The following is a 17,960-nucleotide window of genomic DNA, read 5'->3' as shown; positions in this document are numbered from 1 at the left end:
TTAAGGTCATCGCAGCCCCTTTCAGGCTCTCTGGGAAGGCAAAGCACAGAGCCCAGCGGGGTGAGGGCTCTCAGGACCCACAGGAATCCTGTCAACGCCACGGGCGTCGCTCCGGCTGCCGCTGACGCTACTACTGGCCAAGGCGCAGGGGACGTAGCTCGTTCCCCTGAGCAACATGGGCTTCAGCGGGGTCTTCAGGTCAGATGGCAGCTTCCCAGAGAGGGAACGCATCCCAGAGGCCCCGGACACCGTCCTGGCAGCCGCCAGAGCTGGGGCGGGAGGTGAGGCTGAGGGCAGGGGCTCAGCCTCACACGGGATGGATCACGCAGAGCTGGAGAGTCTGAGTCAGGAGTCCAGGGCCGTGGTCGAGGGACCAGGCAGGCCTGAGGCAGGAGCATGTCTGAGTTGACCCACCCGTGCCCAGAGGGGGCTGGAGGAGCGGAAGGGTCTGGGAGTGAGCTGAGGCTCCAGGATGTGGAGCGACTGTGGGGTGGGGCTGGGGGCAGCCTTTGGTGGGCAAGGACCTCAGGGCCTCTGAGACTGATGACATGAGTTCTGGGGTGCTCAGAGGGTGTGTGAAGGGAGAGGGAGATGGACAAGGCAGCCGGGGATGCCAGCCTGAGCCAGGGGTCATGGAAAGGGCCAGGGAGGGGCCGCAGACAGCGGGAAGGGGGCTCTGACCCAGGGCAGGACCGGAACACAGTAAGAGCAGACTGTCCCGGTGGCCCCCACATAGGAGGGCCCGACCTGGCCTGACCCTGGGCTCCCACTGACCGGCGGAAAGACCACCCACACAGCCCCAGGGGCATGTCCCAGGCCAGCCCCCTCCCCTCAGGGCTGAACCTGACAGGTGCCCCTCTTCTGGGGTCTGACACCAAGTCTCCGCCATATAAATGAGCCAAGTGACCCCAGCGTGGGGCCCAGTCTGCTCCTCCATGAAGCAGAGACACCTGTGAGTGGTGTAGAGGGAGCCTGGGGGACAGAGGAAGGATTGAGCTGCAGGAGCAGTGGCTCCCAGACAGGAATCCTCCCCGGGGCCTGCCCCCTGCCTTCAAGAGTTGGTGGGGGTGCTGGCGGGGATGACGGGGAGAAAGGGGGGACCTGCAGGCCTGCCCCCAGTGTGGCCCTGGGTGCCCACTCCAGGGTGGCTACCTGGAGTCTGTGCCATTCCCACAGCTGCGCTTTGCTACTCAGGACTCACACCTCTTTGGGGAAGAGCCTTCCATCAGTTCCACTCTCAAGAGAGGGACACGATTAGGAAGGGATGTCCCCCGTCCCTAGACTGCGACTCCAGCACGGATGCCTGGCTTGTTGCGCGTCACCAGGCGGCGCTGGTCTTGGGACCCAGGCCACTGCCCAGCACGGCGGCTCCCGAGCCCTGGAGATTCCCCCTGCCTCTGTCCAAGGAGCCAGGTGGCCAGGGTGTCCTGCGGATGGTGAGGAGGGCCTGCTGCCAGAACTCAGGGTGTCCCTATCTGCACAGCAGGTTGGGGGGAGGCCACAAAACCAAGGAATTGGGAGCCATTCCCAAGTATCTCCCCTGGGATGTGAAAGAAGCCCTCCTCCTCTCCAGGCTTTCCAAGGGCCCACGGTGGTGCCGAGCGTGCACCCGTCGAGGTGAGGAGACCACCTCTCTCCCGGTTGGGACAAGACCACAGCATGGCCCAGAGGTGGGAGATCCTCCAAGAGGGCAGGCCGGGTCCTAGCTTCCTAGCGGCGGCGAGGCCCCGTGTGGCTAGGGACAGGACCCCGGAAGTTCTTCCTGGAGACGCGAGTACTTTCTACAGCAGCCCCCGGCCCCACACCCACCTCCTCGGGTTCCTCTTCACGTTGGCGACTGGGCTTGGTATAGTCCAGAGGTCGATCCCACTCATCCTGGCGGGAAGCCTGGCTGGACTGGGGCGAGGTCATGGAGCTGCTGGGGGCGCTGGTGCTGCTCTGGCGCTGGGAGGCCTCGGGCGACTTGACGCCAGGGCTGCTGCTGCTGCTGCTGCTGCTGGGGAAAGCGCTTTCTCGTTTGCGGTGTTTATGCATGCTCAAGTCCAGGGTTCCGTTTTCATCCACCTCTATGTCCGCAGCCTGCAATTGTGAGGGTGAAATCCATGCGAGTGATTTCACCCCTTCACGTGTGCCTTCCGGTACTAAATCAGCATTACAGAAGGCCCGAAACGGTCTCCCTTGGAAGGAAGCAGAGCCAAACAAGAAGAGGAGAGCTCTGAGAAGCAAGGATCTGGACTTGCCACTTCCCGAAATTCATGAGGAGGAACCTCCACCCTCTCGCGGGTCTTGCCAACCTCACAAAAGCAGACCCTTGAGAGGCAGTGACCGTGATCACACGGGACATGTGCTCGACCCACAGACTCAGGGGAACACAAGGACACGTGTGTGTGTGACCCTCAGACTCAGGGGAACATACGGGAACGTGTGTATGTGACCCTCAGACTTAGGGGAACTTACGGGAACGTGTGTGCGTGACCCTCAGACTCAGGGGAAATTACGGGAACGTGTGTATGTGACCCTCAGACTTAGGGGAACTTACGGGAACGTGTGAGCGTGACCCTCTAACAGGGACACAAGGTCACATGTGTGCACGACCCTCTGGCTCCAGGGAACAGGAGGGAAGGTGCCTGTGCACAGGCACTTGGTGCTCCACAGCACACAGCTCTCGGAGCGGAGATGATCACTATCAAGTGGACCCGGGTGTCCCTAAGCACTTTCCTGTGGGGGCATGTGGGCCTGACTGGGAATCTCCCCAGCCCGTCTCCGCCTCGGAGGGGTTCCTTGCAGGGACACACCAACCTTGCTGGGCAGGTCCTGTGGCTTCGTGCTGAGGTTCTCAGGCATTTCCCAGCAGCGCGTGGAGAGGTTCAGGATGGCTGTGGCGGCCATGTGCGCGGCCTCGGCATCGTGCGCGTAGTCAAAGCCTGCAGAAGAGGATGAAGTGCACGGGCTGTGCCTGGGGGAAGAGGCCTTTGGGAAAGGTTTGGCTGCAAAAAGGGAACAACACCAGGCGGATATGCAACTTGAATGGGAGGTGGCCAACAGACCCAGTGGCGAACCCTGGGATGGCTGGGAGTACGCGGGCACAGCCACGGGGGCGGGCGTGGGGGGCCGTCCACCGCGTCCCAGGTGCCCACGGCACACGCCTACCCACCCTCTAGGAGGGCATTCGGGGGGCCATTTCCGGCTCTTCTAAAATTTGGGCAGAGAGAGCAAAACCCTGCAAAGACGTGCCAGTGTCTCTGACGTACCAATAAATGCAAACTGGCTACAGGGACGTCCGGGCGGCTCAGCGGTTTAGCGTCGCCTTCAGCCCAGGGCGTGATCCTGGAGTCCCGGGATCGAGTCCCGCAGCGGGCTCCCTGCATGGAGCCTGCTTCTCCCTCTGCCTGTGTCTATGTCTCTGCCTCTCTCTCTGTGTCTCTCATGAATAAATAAAAAAAATATTAAAAAAAAAAACTGGCTACGGGGCACGCTTACTGGGAGTAAAGAATTCTGTAAACAGGAATGGACAGAATGTCATTCAAGCAGGAAAATTTTTGCCACAACATCTTGGTGTCGCCATAATCCCACTTCAGTGTGGTGCTGTTATTATTCACACAAACATGACCAAGAGGGCATAAAATGCTATCTTTTCTGGTACTTCTATTGTGGTCATGAAGTAACTCTCAGGGATGACATTCCTGATATCACGGTCCCGCCAGGAAATCCAGATCTACAAAGGCTCCTTCTGAGTGCTACGTGGTGCCCGTGCGTAAGGACACCCAAGCGAGCGGGACAGATGTCCACGCCGTAGCTGGCAGCTGCATCACCCGGCGTTCCTATTATTAACAGACAGGAACTCCCCACTGCCGTTTCAGGGCCAAACACCCACTGGGAGATGCCCGTTCCAACCTCATGTGCACAGTGGGGTGCTTTTCCATTTCATATGTGTTCCCAGGCTAACGGGCTTGCAACCCACAGATGGGTACATTAGTGACCAAAAAAGACAGGAAGGGTTATTCTCAAAATTTGTAGGAATGCATTTTGTTAGTACAAGCACCCAGAAAACTTGTGGTTACTATCGCAACACTCTGTAGCCAGCAATGCGGTCCCCTTGCCGGAGGGCAAATAGCTCCTGTCGGGGCACCCAGGCTGAGCATCGTGGCTGCCCAAGCCTCCGCAGGGCAGACCACATCGAGGGAGGTATTCCTAAGCCTTTGGACATGCACACCGTAAAGGACTTAGGTTTTGTTTCACAGACACATCAGACTTGATGGGGAGCATGACGGCAGTGACACGGGCAAGACACAAACTCCGGGAAAGCCACCACAGTAGACACTGGCACGGCCAGGTGCCCCCAGGGGAGAGATAACCTGCACACTGTTGGCGAGGGGGTCCCTCCTCCCCGTCTCTCAGACCCTATACCTTTCAGGAGTGAAGCTCCCCAACTTACATTTAAAGGCTTTAGGTGAGGTTTCGCTGGTCTGAATCTTTGGGGCAAGCATGCGTTTGCCAAAAACCTGAGCATCAAAACTTGCGTAGTCAAAGGTGACCTTGGAGAACTTCTCCAGCTCCTTGGCCAGGTTGGCCCTGGGTGTGGCAGGGGCCACACTAGGCCGGTAGCTTCCATACGGAGGAACCTCAAGCTGCTTCACGAAGCACATAGGCCTGAGGTAGAGGACACAGGTGCAGAACCATGAGGACAGGGCCCGGGGACCCACGGCCCATCCCACAGCCTGGGCAGAAACCCCTCGGAGCCCCACACGCACAGAGACCCTCCCCCAGGACCCACCACTGAAGGGTAGCTGGGGCCTGATCCACAGGAGGAAGAGCTGCTGCAGGGAGGGAGCAACGGGAGCGCTGAGGACAAGATGGCCTGTGTCCTTGCAGACAGCACTAGCCAGAGGACGGAGGGCCTGAGACTCTGCCCCAGAGCTTAGGAGAGCAGGTCCCAACACCTCCGCTACTAGTAGAATGAGCCCTTGGCGGGCAACCCTGCAGGAGCGTCTCTGGGACAGGCACTCAGCCGCCCCAGACAGCACTCTCCTGATGGAATGACACAACTCCCCAGGGGGGAGGGAGGTGGGGCATCCAGAGAGGACACGGGTGTGCTTCTGAGAACCAGGTTCCGGGAGGACCCGACTCAGCTCTTCCCTGGCCAGGGGTTCAGCCCTCTGCTCTTCTCGGCTTGAGGTCAATTGAGAGGAGCCCTGGAGGGGCCGAAACGGTTGAAGGCACTACAGGCATTCAGTTCGCTGTCGCGGAAGCCCTTAGAAGAGCTCCATGTTTTAAATGCACAAGAGGGTAGCGGAAGGACAGCAGCCCAGGCAGCACAGGAGCCAGGGCAGGAAGACCAGCCAGGTGGGGAATGGCCGCCGCACAAGGTGTGCTGGTCAGCTCAGAGAGAAGGGGAAAAGAGAGGCTGGGAGGCCCCTCTGCACCCCAGCTCTGCTTGCTCTTGACTCTGAGCCCAGCAATGACTGAAATCTAAAAAGAATGGGTCCCTGGAATTAAGAAGGGGTCGGCAGTGAGGTCTCCAAGGTGCTGAGTGCTATAAGATCTCGCGTGTGGCCCCAAAACAGGAGCCCGGTGACAGAAAGACCCTGCAACCATGAGGAGATCAGCTCTGAGCCTGGATCTTGGAGAAGCAGATCCCCCCAAACATGGGCACATGCTCCTTCCCCAAGGAGGCCTGGAGGGCCTAGCAGCATTGGAAGACGTTTCTGGAGAGTGCTTGGTTCCCAGGGGAGAAAAGGACCCTAAGCTTAACATGGGAACCATGTTCGGTTGGCTTCCTCGGCCAGGGCTCCGTCCCGCAGCACAGACTTAGTGCCTGTGACGCCAGCAGAAGTGCACAAAGGCTCTCCCCACACCCCAGCGTGTGACGCCCGGAAACATGAGCTCGCTGGGCCTCACCCTGCCTGCGGGTTTGACATTTTACCAGTGACTTCTATCCAGGCAAGAAGAAAACTAGAGGAGCAGTTAACTGGCAGGAAGCTGGGAGAACAGTTATAGGGCAGGAAGAGCAACCTCCAGCCATCCTAAGAGCCAGCAGGTGGGGAGAAGCCAAGTGGACGTGAGGCTGAAGACACCCGTTGGACGGGAGTGCAGAGGGGTGAGGTCCCAGCCCCAGGCCTGCCCAGAGACCCCTCGTGTGGCACCGCAGAGCAGGGCCGGGTGAGCGGGCAAGTTCCTCTGGTTGGGCCTCGGCGGGCACACTCCAGGGAAGGGGCGCGGGCTTGGGTGAGCCCTGAAAGGAGGTGGGCCTCTCTCCAGCCCAGGACCCACGCCACTGCCCAGCACTAGGCCTCTGCAGGGAGCAAGGGTCCCGGGCTCCCGCATTCCCCCGCGGGAGGCAGACGTGGAACTGCGGACGGGGAAGATGGTATGAACCCTAGTCCCTCAGAGAAACAGGAAGCAGAGGGTCCACTGAGCAGGGACGATGGGTGGGAATCACCCCACTGGTCAAGACGAAAACTCTGAAGCCGGGCTGGCCCCAGGCGAGTTCTGAGGTCTGGCCTCAGTTGTGGCACCCGCTTCACAGGTCATACGGGTGGTGGCAGTGCCAAGCAGATGTGTGCTGGACGGCCGTTCAGAAGCGCTTCTGCTGCTGACACACGGCTACACACGACGCGTGCACCGGCACCTAAGCACACGCGTGCCTCCTGCTGCCTCGGGACCGCTGGGGCCACAAGCAGGCAACGCTCTGAGGGGCACCACACATACCCACTCTTCTCCCCTGGTTTAGGGCCCCTTCTTGGGGTGAGGTGTAGGCAAGGACGGCTGGGAAGGAGCCGCTGCTGGTGCTTTTGGGCAGCAGCAGCCCTCAGCACCTCTCAGACAAATCTCTGAGCAATCCCAAAGGGTGGGGCCAGATGCCTTTGGGGAGGACAAGGCAGGGGCAGCCTGTGGGTGTCTGCAGCCCGGCCAGAGCGCTGGTGACAGCAGCACACATCAGACTCTGTCCTGCATGCCCAAAAACGACCTCCCGGCTCTGCCCCTGGGAGGCCCCCACTCAGGACACGAGCACACGCATGCACAAACACTCACACACCCGCGTGCACACGCAGCCCCAGAGGCATTTGGGGAGGCGGGCCCCTTTGGTTCTCTGGCTCCTTTCGCTCACCTGAGGATCCGATCTGAATTGGAGCTATTCTTGGAAGGATCTCCCGTTTGCGGCTGTTGCTTCTCATGAGATTTGGCTAATTTTTCAGCAGCAGCAATGGGACACCCAGACAAACTAGAGAGAAGGCAAAGAGGACAGCTAAGCAGTGCCCCCAGACAATAATTGCAGTCCAGGCCGGGAACCCCGCAGACCCCGGCTCTCTCGCTCGCCTCCAGCCCGAGAGTAGCAGCGGCCCCATCCGTTTCTGTCTGGGGAAACTCTAAGCAATGACACAAAGCCGAAGTGTATCCTCAGTGCCCTCCCGGCCCTGGGCAAAGGCACGTCCGCTGGGCAGGTCTGGGCCACGGCCCGCCCCTCCCGGCCGACCAGGCTACACTCGGGACCTGTCTCTAGCTCATGCTCCGTCAGCCGACTTGGGGAAGCCCGGGGTCCCACAGGCCACACAACCTGGGTGCTGACGCTGGGCATGTGGCCTCTACCAGGGCACGCGGAGGCCCAGGCCCTGCCCAGGAAGCACCCCCCCTAAGACATCCCAGGAGCACCTCCGTCTGTCAGGATTAAGCTGCCTGGCTGCCGGGGAGGTGACCAGTCACAGGGTCAGGAGTCTCGGGAGTTTGGCCTCTTCTCAATGAAGTGACCTCAGCAGCCCTAGCAGCCTTGGCGAGGCCACATTCCTTCACTGCCACACTCCCCGAGGTGCTTGGGGCAAGCGTGGAAATACAGTCGCCTCTTGCTGCGGAAGACGGCAGGCCGCTAAACGGTGGGTGCACCCTGACAGTGTCGCTTCTACCTGGACCATGGCCCCCCGCAGGACCGCCCAGACCTTGGTCCTGGCCAGCAGAGGCCCAGCGTGGGCAAGAGCCAGCGCAGACGCTTCCCAACACCAGCAGGATGCTCAGCCTCCCCCCGGCGTTCCCGTGGGCAGTAGGCCTCTCTGAAGGGCACATACCCATCCTTCGGGCCACCCCCTGGTCTCTCGGGACCCCCACCACAGTGACCACATCTGGGCACCGTCCTGACCCCCACCAGGAGGCCTTGACCTGGCACCAGGCCCCGCCCACCACAGCCCCCGCCACCCCGGCTCCGCCCAAGGGTACCTTCTGTGCGTGTTGCGGTTGCTGTTCACGTGGCCTTGGCCCGTACAGCCCGGAGTAGGGCACTTCAGCACGTTCTCGTGCATGGCCAAGACTGGAAGAGAACCAGCGGGACGGTGACGGTGAGCACAGCCGCAGGCCTCAGCCCCGCCAAGTCACGTCCCCCCACCGCAGCCCTGCCTCCCGGGCAGAAGCCAACTTAGCTTAAACCCCTCGGCTTGCCCCGGGATTCGCCCTTTGAAGTTGGTGCTGCAATTACTGCCTCCAGCCCAGAAGTGAGGACAGGTCTCCTCGCGGCCTTGAGGGCTCCGATGGCTGGTCTCCCCAGCCTGCCGACCCCGACCTCCCCCTCTGTGAGCCTGCGTGTGTGGCAGGCCTCCTGGGTCCCGGCGTGGGCTGCTGTCTCAGGGTGCGTAACTGGACACACACCATGTCCCCCACCTGGTAGGCCTCAAGCTTGGGCATCTGGACTGTGCCAGTGCAAGGAGACAGGACCCTGAGTGACCACGTGTCCGCGTGAACATCCGCCGAGCCCAGGGACAGCTGCGCTGTGCACAGCTACTCACTCTCGGGGGGGATCCTGTCCTTGTGGGGGCACCCAGACAGGCTGCGGTGGTGAGGGTACAGCCCCGTAACGTGGCCGGTGCCGTCACAGCCTGGCGTTGGACACTTGATCTCACGCTTCTCGGCTCTTGAGGGATCTAAATACACAAGATGCATCGCTTAGAGAGGAGCCAAGGGCCGCACGGCGGGGGCCGAGGGGGGAGATCGGGACAGCTGTGATCCTCCGCTCCAGGCGTCCGGAGAGGAGATGGCCAGACCGCCCAAGAGCCCGAGGGGGCCTGGGGGCTGGATAGTTCTGGGCAGCGGTCCTCATGGAAGCCGAGGCTGTCCAAAGTGTCCCCCTGGCAGGATGTGCAGCATTTTAAAGAAGACGCCCTGGGGGGCAGCCGGCACCCGCGCACCCCACTCCCGCGGAGATTGTGTGAGTCTCACTGGCTCCGTCGGGGGGGACCGTGCCTCCGAGAGCCCCCATGCCTTGAGGTCCAGCCTCTGCATAGAGAGGTGAGAGATGTGACACGTTCCTTGCCGGGACGTGTCCTTTGGATTTGACAAAACAAGGACAAAAACGGATGCTAACTTGCCCGAAGCCGCACGACTATGAAAAGCACGGGCAGGAATGTAAACTCAAATGTCAGCTGCTGATCTCATGTAGCTTCTGTGGGCCAGGAGGGCCACTGAGTGTGGGTGACGATCCCCAAAGCATGGCCGATGTCCCACAGAAAGTCCTAGATGGGGTCATGGCCTCTGGGAGAGTGTGGAGGCCCCGGCCACACTCTGCACTCCCACCCCAGGTAAGCCCCTAGGGACTCCAAGGGCAGGACGCTGGCTCCGCCTCTCCAAGTTCAAAGGGGTAGGAAGCTGGACTTTGGCCATCGTGAGCCCCCCCTTCCTGAGCGCCCGCCGCCCGCCGCACACGGGCTCTCCCCGGGGCTCACACCGGCTCAGCGCCCCAGTGTCAGCCCAGCCTCTCCCACTGCCTCACCCCGAGGCTCTGTCCCCTGGGTCCATGCCCTCGACTCTGTCCCTGGAGGCAGGATACCCTGCATCTGGGCCCCCCAATGTCCATTTCCACGGGTCTGAGTCCTCCAGCCGTGCGCTCAACAGCCTCCCACCACCGTCTGCCCTGATCTGGGAGCCCCAGAGTGACACCCCACAGAGGCCCCAACACCTGTCCATAGATTTGTGTCACCTTTGCCTGGTCTGCTTGCGTCCACGTCCCCTCAAGACCTTGCTGGTCTGAATCTGAGCTCTCAGGCCGCTGTCCCCCACGTGTGTGCCCTTAGTCGCTATCCTCCGGGTTGAAACAATGTCCTCATCTGTGTCCCCTCGGCTGTGTCCCTCGGTATCTGCCCCAAGCCTGACTCATGTGAGTATTCACAGAAAATCTGTGCCCTGCGTCCCTACCTACCTACCACCTGGGCTTCCCCAGAGCTCACCGGGGCTCCCCATGCCCCAGGTGCGTCTCTCCACGACCAAGGCAGGCTCCCAGGCTGTGGCCGAGCTGCTGGAGCCTGCTCACCGTAGCCTCAGGGCCTCCTCCTCCCACCCGGAGCTCTGTGCCTCTCTCTAGACCACCCTATGGGGACAGCGTCAGTCCTTCTCCTCGGTATCAACAACCAGCCTGTGATTATGTGTCTGTCCTTTTCTGCACCTGTTGGCCCCCCCCCCAGCCTGTGAGGGCCTCTGGCCCGCCTCTCCCGCAGCCTGCATCTCCATACCTGGGGGGCGGGGGGCACTACCCGATGCGGGGAGGAGGGGCAGGTGCGCAGGGAGGATGCGGGGAGGAGGGCCCGTGCGCAGGGCCAGGCCACCAGCCCTACCTTTGCTGCAATAGTTCTTCCGTGAGGCATCCAGGGGCCTGGCCGCCTTCCCTGGTTCTCCAGGGCCCAGCTGGCCCTGCTCGGTGGGTGGGCAGCCCGGCTCACAGACGGCTTGCACCTGCTCGGCCTTCAGGGCGATGGCCTGCTCTAGGAGACCCAGGTTCCCCCGCGTCATCATGTCATACATCTCCGACTCGTCCGTGACCGCAGACTTCTGGGAGTGTGAGTCTTCGTCCTTGCCGTCGTCAGAACGCACCTCTACTATGACGGAGTACTCGGGCTTGGGGCTGGGAGACGCTGGGTGCCGGAGTTCAGGGGCCTTCTGGGTGGGGGCATGGGGGGCATCCTCCTGGCAGATGACGTCAGGAGCAGGGACCTCCTCCTCCTCCTCCTCTTCCTCCTCCTCTTCCTCCTCCTCCTCTTCATCCTCCTCCTCCTCCTCTTCCTCCTCCTCCTCCTCCTCTTCCTCCTCTTCCTCCTCCTCCTCCTCCTCCTCCTCCTCTTCTTCTTCCTCCTCATTACCCAGGGTGACTTTCATCTTGCTGGACTCCTCCCTGGCCACACCCTCCACAGACTGGGGACCCGGCTCCTGGGAGCACTCCCTGCTGACTTCCACGACGTCCTCTGTGTCGTCTGGACGGATGAACACGTCCTTCTCCCCCTCGTCACTGGTGGCCTCTTCCTCAGCCTCTTCCTGAAGCAGGTGCACCACAGCGGGGCCGGGCTTGGCCACCTGGCCCAGGTCCTCCCCAACGAGGGTCTCTACGGCGATCTGGCCCAAGTTTAGGAGAGAAGTGGCAATGATCTCCTGGTAGCTGCTGTAGCTGCCCTTGGCGGGGCCCGCGGAGCTGCCGATGGGCTTGGATGCAAAGTGGGACTTGACAGGGCTCCTTCCTGCACAAAATCAAAAACATGTGGGAGCGGCGCAGGGGGGCCACACCCCGCACAGCCTGAGGACACGCAAGCCCCGGAAGTGGACCGTGGCCGGTGGTGCCCGTGCCCTGCCTGGACATGGGCGCACCGTGAGCTCATTTTAGGAGAGAGCAGGACTAGTCGCTTCTGGTTTTGTAGCTGGGAAATACTCTGCTATTTTTTGTCAGCATCTTACCCTTATGTCTACATTCTCAAATCACAAAATGGAACTTAAAGAATACGACAGATTTTTAAGACTGTTTCGCAAATACAAAGGGGGTTTAAAAACACGAATTTGTGTTTTTAAAAGACACACATGTAGAGCTCTTAACTGCCATGACTACGGCGTTGCGGGTGCTGAGGACCCACAGGCCCTGTGGGATGGGGGACAAGGACGGCCAGGGGGTGGGAGCCAGCCCTGCCGGCCGCCCATTCCAGGAGAGGGCCAGCCAGGGCCGCACCCCGAACCCCAAACTGCCTCCTCTGGAGGAAAGCAGGCAAGCTGGTCCTTTCTACCTAGAGCCCGAGGGACCGCGCAGCCCTTCGAGCACCACCTCCCCAGGAGGGAGCCCAGTGTCAGGACTCTCCCTGAGGATTGGCTCCACCATAGAAGGCACCCCTGGCTTGGACACGGCACATGGGGTCGGGCCTCGGTCTCAGCACCACCCCCAGGGCTCCACGATCTGCCAGGCTTGGGGACATGCACGCTTCCCTCTGCCAACGTCTGGGTGCCCCACAGGGAAGCCGGGGTCCCAGGCACCCTGCAGCCCCATCCTGCCCCAGCTCCCCCAGGGCCTGCTGAGGCCCGGCCCCGCGCACATGCATAGCCCTCGGCCGTCTGTCTGTCTGTCCGGCGTCTCTGTGCGCACAGTGAGGGGCCCCAGGCCCTCAGGCGCCCCGCTCCGGCCCCTCTCCAGGAAGCACCGCCGAGCATCAGGACAAGCCCTCGCTTGTTCTCGGGAAGGGCTTCCTCGCGGCCCTTTCACTGACTGGGGCGGCCCTCCCGCTCACAGGCTGCAATTCTCCAGGGCCGCACTAAGCACCCTTTATTTCGGGGGAGAAAGAGCCACAAAGCACCTTCAGCTGGCTCAGGACGATGAATCTCCTCCTGTCCTGACATTTCAGCCTCGTCCTCCTCCAGAGTTCCTTCCGATTCATCTGAAACAGAGGCGTCCTTCACCTCGGCATCCTCGCTGCCGTCGGTGTCCACGCTGTAGCCCTCGTCCAGAGCCAGCTTCAGGGGGTGGGACTTCCGCTTGGACACCAGGTGCTCGGCCTGGGCACCCTCCAGCTTCCTCTTCTTGGCCAGAGGGCAGCTCTGCAAACTGGGAGGAAGGGGGCCAGAGCCACCCTGTCAACACCCCCTGGGGGCCTCCGCCCACTCTTCACCCTCTGCAGCCAGTACCCGGTTCTGAAAGTTTGCCTGTACACCCACCACCATCCCTGCACTAGATGCCCCAAGCTCACATGGGGCAGGTCGAGGTGGTGACAATTTTACATGAATTGTCCATATTAAAAACTTGCGATGTGCTTTAAATTGCATTTCCTTCCTCTCTCGTAAGACCCAACCTCAGTGGCCCTGTCCACGTGCTCCCCCGTCGGGAAGAGGATGGGACTGGCCCTGGGTCAGCCGCAGCCTGCGGCCTCCGCCAAGCAGGTCATCAGTGTGCCCCGGCCCTCCCTCCTGCACCTCCAGGCCCTGCACACCCTCACACACCTGCACTCAAGCTGGCCGCCCCCCGCCCAGGATGACAGCAGTGACAGCCAGGTGGCAGCTCATCTGGGTCACCTCAACGTGTGGCAGGTCTGCTCTAAGCTCTCCCCACGGACTCATCCAGCCTTCAAGCCCCCAATAGAGAGACCGCGGCATGACACGCCAGGGCCATGTTAGCTTCAGCAGCCACAGGCAGAGATGGAAGGTTCTAGAGCTACAGTAGGGCCCGGAGAAGGAGAGGGTCTCCAACACCCCGCAGCCCAGCCTCCCTCCCAGGAACCTCCTTACCTGCGGTGCCTGGAGTACTTGCCCCGAATGTGTCCTGAGCCGGTGCACCCTGGGGTGGGGCAGCTGGGGGGGGAGACAAGCAGCAGGGGTCACTCGGGAGAAGGACCCGCCCACCCCAGACCCTCACCCTGGGGAGCAGGAGATTGTCTCCAAACAGTGCATCTCAGAATGGCTGCTTGCAGTTTGCTAAAAATTAATGAAATAACTCACCCCATTTAAATAAACGAATGGCTCATTACAATTTTATGAGTGTGTTTAATTAAAGATCTGTATGTATGAGATCAAGACTTCCAACATCAGCGGCTCCTAGACGGCTTCTTTTTTCTGTGGATAAGTCTTTCCCACTGCAGGCAAACTGCCACCAGGCTTCCAAGCTGCTGGGAAACAGGACCCTCTGTGGAGCCCCCAGAACCAGCTCCTGAGGCTGGCCCAAGGGCAAAGCAGAAACCTGGGCTTCTCACGGCCGTCGCTGTGCTCTGAGGCTCTCGGGCCCTGCCAGGCGCATCCAGGCAGGAGCGGCTCCGAGTACACATGCAGGCCTGGCCCAAGCTGTAGGCCCCCGCTGCAACCCTCCTGCAGAACCTGCACCCTGGTGCACGGAGGTGAGGCCGGGAGGGCCGAGGACCCAGGGGCTACCCCTAAAAAGGGTGGAGGTGCTGCTGGGCCTCACACAGCCTGGGAGCCAGCAAGTGCCCAGGGGATGAAGGTGAGGCCCCGGGGAATTCCTCACCCTCCACCATCACCCGTCTCCCCATCGAACCAAACCACAGAAAACTCTAGAAACTTCTGATCTTGGGCACAGGGCATGCCACCCAACCCACTTCTCCTAGAGTCAGCTCCATGTGAGGCAAGGGTCTTGGGGGCCGCTGAGCACGTTCACAGACCACAGACCCTAGAAGCGGACACCACCTCATTTCCAGAGCGGCAAACTGACACCCAGAGAGATGGAGAACACATGGGCGGTCGCCCAGAGGCCATGCTTGAGCTCCTCCTCGGAAGAGCCATGCCCAGTGCCCAAGATGGGAAGACCTTGGTTTTCACAGGCTTGGTGTCGCGGAGCCTGAGCTCCCCACTTCAGCTGGGGTGTTCCCAGATCCTGTGAGGGAAGAACAGGGTAGGCCCCAGAAAGGGCATGGCCCCCGACCTCTGTCTAGACACGCCGGATGGTCTCTAAGTTGATTGATCATGGGCCTGACTGCAATGCACTGAGGGGCTCATCTGGCCCCGCAGGTCACACCCACGGACGCGTCAGGGAGAAGCAGGGTAGTCTGTGGACGCAGAGCCCCACCCACCCCGAGCTCAACGGCGGCTTGCGGGGCTTGCGGGGGAGCGGCGGCCTCCGTGGAGCCCTCCCAGCTGGGCCACCGAGGCCGATCTCAGGGTTGGTGTCCACGTGTTTAAGAGGAAGAGAGGAAAGGACGAGGAGGGAGAGAGGACGGAGGAGCGGGAGGGAAGACGTGCCCATTTTATTGTGGGTTTCCTTTCCAGACAGACAGGACTTACCGCTGCCCCCGGCCTGTCTATTCTGAAATCTCTGCCCCACGCTTGCTTTCTCTCTCTCAAGAGCTAGCTTTGAGACTTTTCACAAAAGGTCCTTGTTACTGGGGATTTGAAGCCGAGGTCCCAATTAGCCGATTAATCACTGAGTTAATCAGGCAATTATGTGACAGCTGCTGTGGAGTCCTGTAGGCCACTGGCACTGCCCCGGAACACGTCACCAGCCCCAAGCCACACCTCCACCCACCAGTTCAGAAGAGCTCTGGCCTCCAGCCCAGAGGGCAGCAGGACAGGCTGGGAGCCCACGGGCGAGGAGCAGGTGAGGGCCCCTCTGGGAGAAGCCGGAACCTCCGCACCCCTGCTCTGCACACAGCAGTGGGGGGACGTCCGACGGAGGGCCCGTGAGACCTGGCCAAGGCCTGGCGGCCACACGACCAACAGCCCTTGCCTCACGGCCCAGTGTCCCCTACAAGCCCCCCCAGTGCGGCAGCCCTGGTGCCCCCGGGGGCTCGGGGCCAGAACCAGCACCAGCTCCGGGCCCGGGAGCCTCTCCCCGCTCGGATGAGGCACATTCGGCCAAACCCCTCCCTGGACTCCCCAGGGGCTCCCGGAGTGTGGCAGGGACAGGCCAACAGGAGGGCGGCTTGCCGAGGGCCTGCTCGCACTCAGCGTCGCCGGGAGCCGGGGACCACTCAGGTCCAGGCACAAACAGCGGGCGTGAAGGGAAGTCCAGGCCGAGGCCAGGAGGGGCCAAATCCCCAGCGGAAGCCCCGTGCCCAGCAAACCCTAACCTCCCCCCCCACCTGGTCCTGTCCCCGAGGCAGGAGCCAGCCACTGAGCCACCGGTGCGGAGGGGACGCTCCGCTGAGGCCACGTGGCTGGGAGGGAGCCCGATGCAGGCGCCCTGCACGGGCAACACTGTTCAAACTTAGGGGCAGCCCGACGATGCAGGAAGGGGTCGGGCAGCCGACATCCGGGGCAGGGGTCGGGTGCCCCGCCTTCCCGCCAGCCCGCTCGTCCGACAGAGCCGCTGCAAGGCTGCACGACGGCAGGTGGCATGGAGTAAGGGACAAATGGCGGTGCCCACCCGCTCTTCCTCATGCGAAGGAAACAGTGCCAGGTCCCTTCGCTTTCTGGCGGGCGCTTCGAGAGAAATCCAGGGCCCGAGAGGCAAAGTGGTCTGCAGAGGGGAGAGGGAAGGGAGCCCGGCCTGCTCCTGGTCGGCCTGCTGCTCAGCTCAGCCCGAGGCCGTGCCACTGCCCCGAGGGCGCACAGCCTCCTGGAGGCCGCCCGAGGCGGGGGCCACACCTGACTCCGGGACCCCGAGGCATCGGCCCCCATCCACGGAGCGGGTCCCCCCAGGAAGGCTGCACCCTAGCTCGGCCCTCCCTGCCGGCGACTCACGCCAGGACGTTGCTGTACCAGGTCACAGCACGTGTCCCCTGTGCTGGCACCCAGGCCATCAGCCCCCCGGGACCGGGGTCTCGGCTGCTCATCTGACCGCAGCCCAGCGCTGGGGTGGGGAAGGAGCCCGGCCCGGGGCACCTGCTGCAGCTGACACGCACAGGGAGGAAGGGCGAGAGCTGCCAGCGCGCCGCAGCCCACGTCCCCGCTGTCGCTCACGGTCAGCAAGCGGCTGTGGCCACGGGAGTGACCATCCGGGCAGAGCGTAGACTTCTCCGCTTTACGCCAAGCTGCCGTTCCCCAAAACACGAGGAAGGCTGAAGACATAGTTGCTAAAACATTAGACATCGATGCGTCTGTCCCTAGTTTCCCCTTAAAAACCGTAACAGTCTATTCCCAAGTACGCAGATTGAGACCACGCGGCGGACAGAGGCGCGCACGCAATCCCCGCAGCCCAGACCCCGCAGACTGCTCCAAACCAGTTCTGTCTGCAGAGGCATTTTGGCTTCTGCTGTTTCAAAATTACAAGAGAGAAGCTCGCTCTTCGGATCTGTCTCTGCAAGCTCCTGGGTGGCTTCACCTGTCGCCCAGCCCCTCCCTCCACTGTCCTGAAGATGCCTCCCTGCTGAACACGTGGCCCAGGGGAAGAAGCACCTCCTCCTGGAAGCCCCTGGCCCTTTGAGCACCTACTGGTCCACCGGTCAGAGGGCGCCCGCTGGCGTCAGCGGCCACCTCCCCTCCAGGGAGCCTGTTGGGGGGCCTTCCACTGGCCTGGTTTGGCTGCCCTGCACCCTGTGATTTAGGCTGGGCTCTGAGCAGTACAGTGTGTGACCCAGCTCCTTGGTCAAACGTGAACCCTCTGAGACTCAGTTTCCCCACTTCACACACGGGGTAATAACAGCACCAGGCAGCGCCTCCTGAGAGCGAAACCATGCTGTGCAGCCACTGGCAAGCCCTTCTACAAGACTGGGAATCTGGCCTCCTCTGTGCCCCATCCCTTTGTCCCCAATGTACAGCCTCAAAGGTTAGAGGGACACGGGGACACTTTGGGGTCCTCTCATTTTCCTGATTGGCAAAAGCCACCCATCAATAACTCCAGTGCTGGCCCCAGACCTGTCCAGTTTAGTGAGAATCTTTCCTCCAGAGAATTAGGAAGCCCTGAAGCCCTGGACGTGCACAGCGATGTGAGAAGGGCTGCCCAGGCCTGGGGCAGACGGAGCAGGGAGGGAACTGCACTGACCTCAGAAACTTGAATGATCTGTTAGATCCCAGCTGGGGGTCTGGAAGCTCACAGAAGGCCCCCGGGGAGTCGTCGTCACCCTTGCTGCCGGGGGCCAGGGGCTGGGGGGCAGAGGGCTCAATGCTGTGCTCAGCCCCAGAGCTGCTATGGGAACGACGGTGGGCTTGGAGCCCTTCTGTCCCCCAAGGACAAGCCCCCAGCAGGTTACCGCAGCTGCAGCCAAGCCTGGCTTCCTCTCGTGGGGAGTTGGTGAAAATCAAAGGGTGCCCCTGAGGCCCACCTGACTCGCCAGGTCCCTCAACGAGCACCACTTCCCTTT

At 61.7% G+C, this 17,960-nt stretch overlaps 1 protein-coding gene across 4 annotated transcripts in view; it reads right to left on the bottom strand.

Annotated features, from left to right (window-relative positions):
- Window positions 1-17,960, bottom strand: part of MYT1 (myelin transcription factor 1) — a 61,838-nt gene that overhangs the window by 16,401 nt on the left and 27,477 nt on the right. For all 4 annotated transcript variants that reach the window (XM_038572959.1, XM_038572962.1, XM_038572960.1 and 1 more), the window contains exons 5-13: window positions 13,501-13,563; window positions 12,576-12,823; window positions 10,587-11,480; window positions 8,769-8,903; window positions 8,206-8,296; window positions 7,109-7,222; window positions 4,436-4,650; window positions 2,800-2,924; window positions 1,810-2,079 (exon numbers count right to left, since the gene is read on the bottom strand). In XM_038572959.1, the coding sequence (XP_038428887.1) occupies window positions 1,810-2,079; window positions 2,800-2,924; window positions 4,436-4,650; window positions 7,109-7,222; window positions 8,206-8,296; window positions 8,769-8,903; window positions 10,587-11,480; window positions 12,576-12,823; window positions 13,501-13,563 (2,155 nt within the window). The remainder of the gene's footprint in view (window positions 1-1,809; window positions 2,080-2,799; window positions 2,925-4,435; window positions 4,651-7,108; window positions 7,223-8,205; window positions 8,297-8,768; window positions 8,904-10,586; window positions 11,481-12,575; window positions 12,824-13,500; window positions 13,564-17,960) is intronic.

Source organism: Canis lupus, chromosome 24 (genome assembly GCF_011100685.1).
Source record: "Canis lupus familiaris isolate Mischka breed German Shepherd chromosome 24, alternate assembly UU_Cfam_GSD_1.0, whole genome shotgun sequence".
Lineage (NCBI taxonomy): Eukaryota > Metazoa > Chordata > Mammalia > Carnivora > Canidae > Canis > Canis lupus.
The sequence above is the reverse complement of the archived record's forward strand: the minus strand, read 5'-3'. Positions and strand labels throughout refer to the sequence as shown.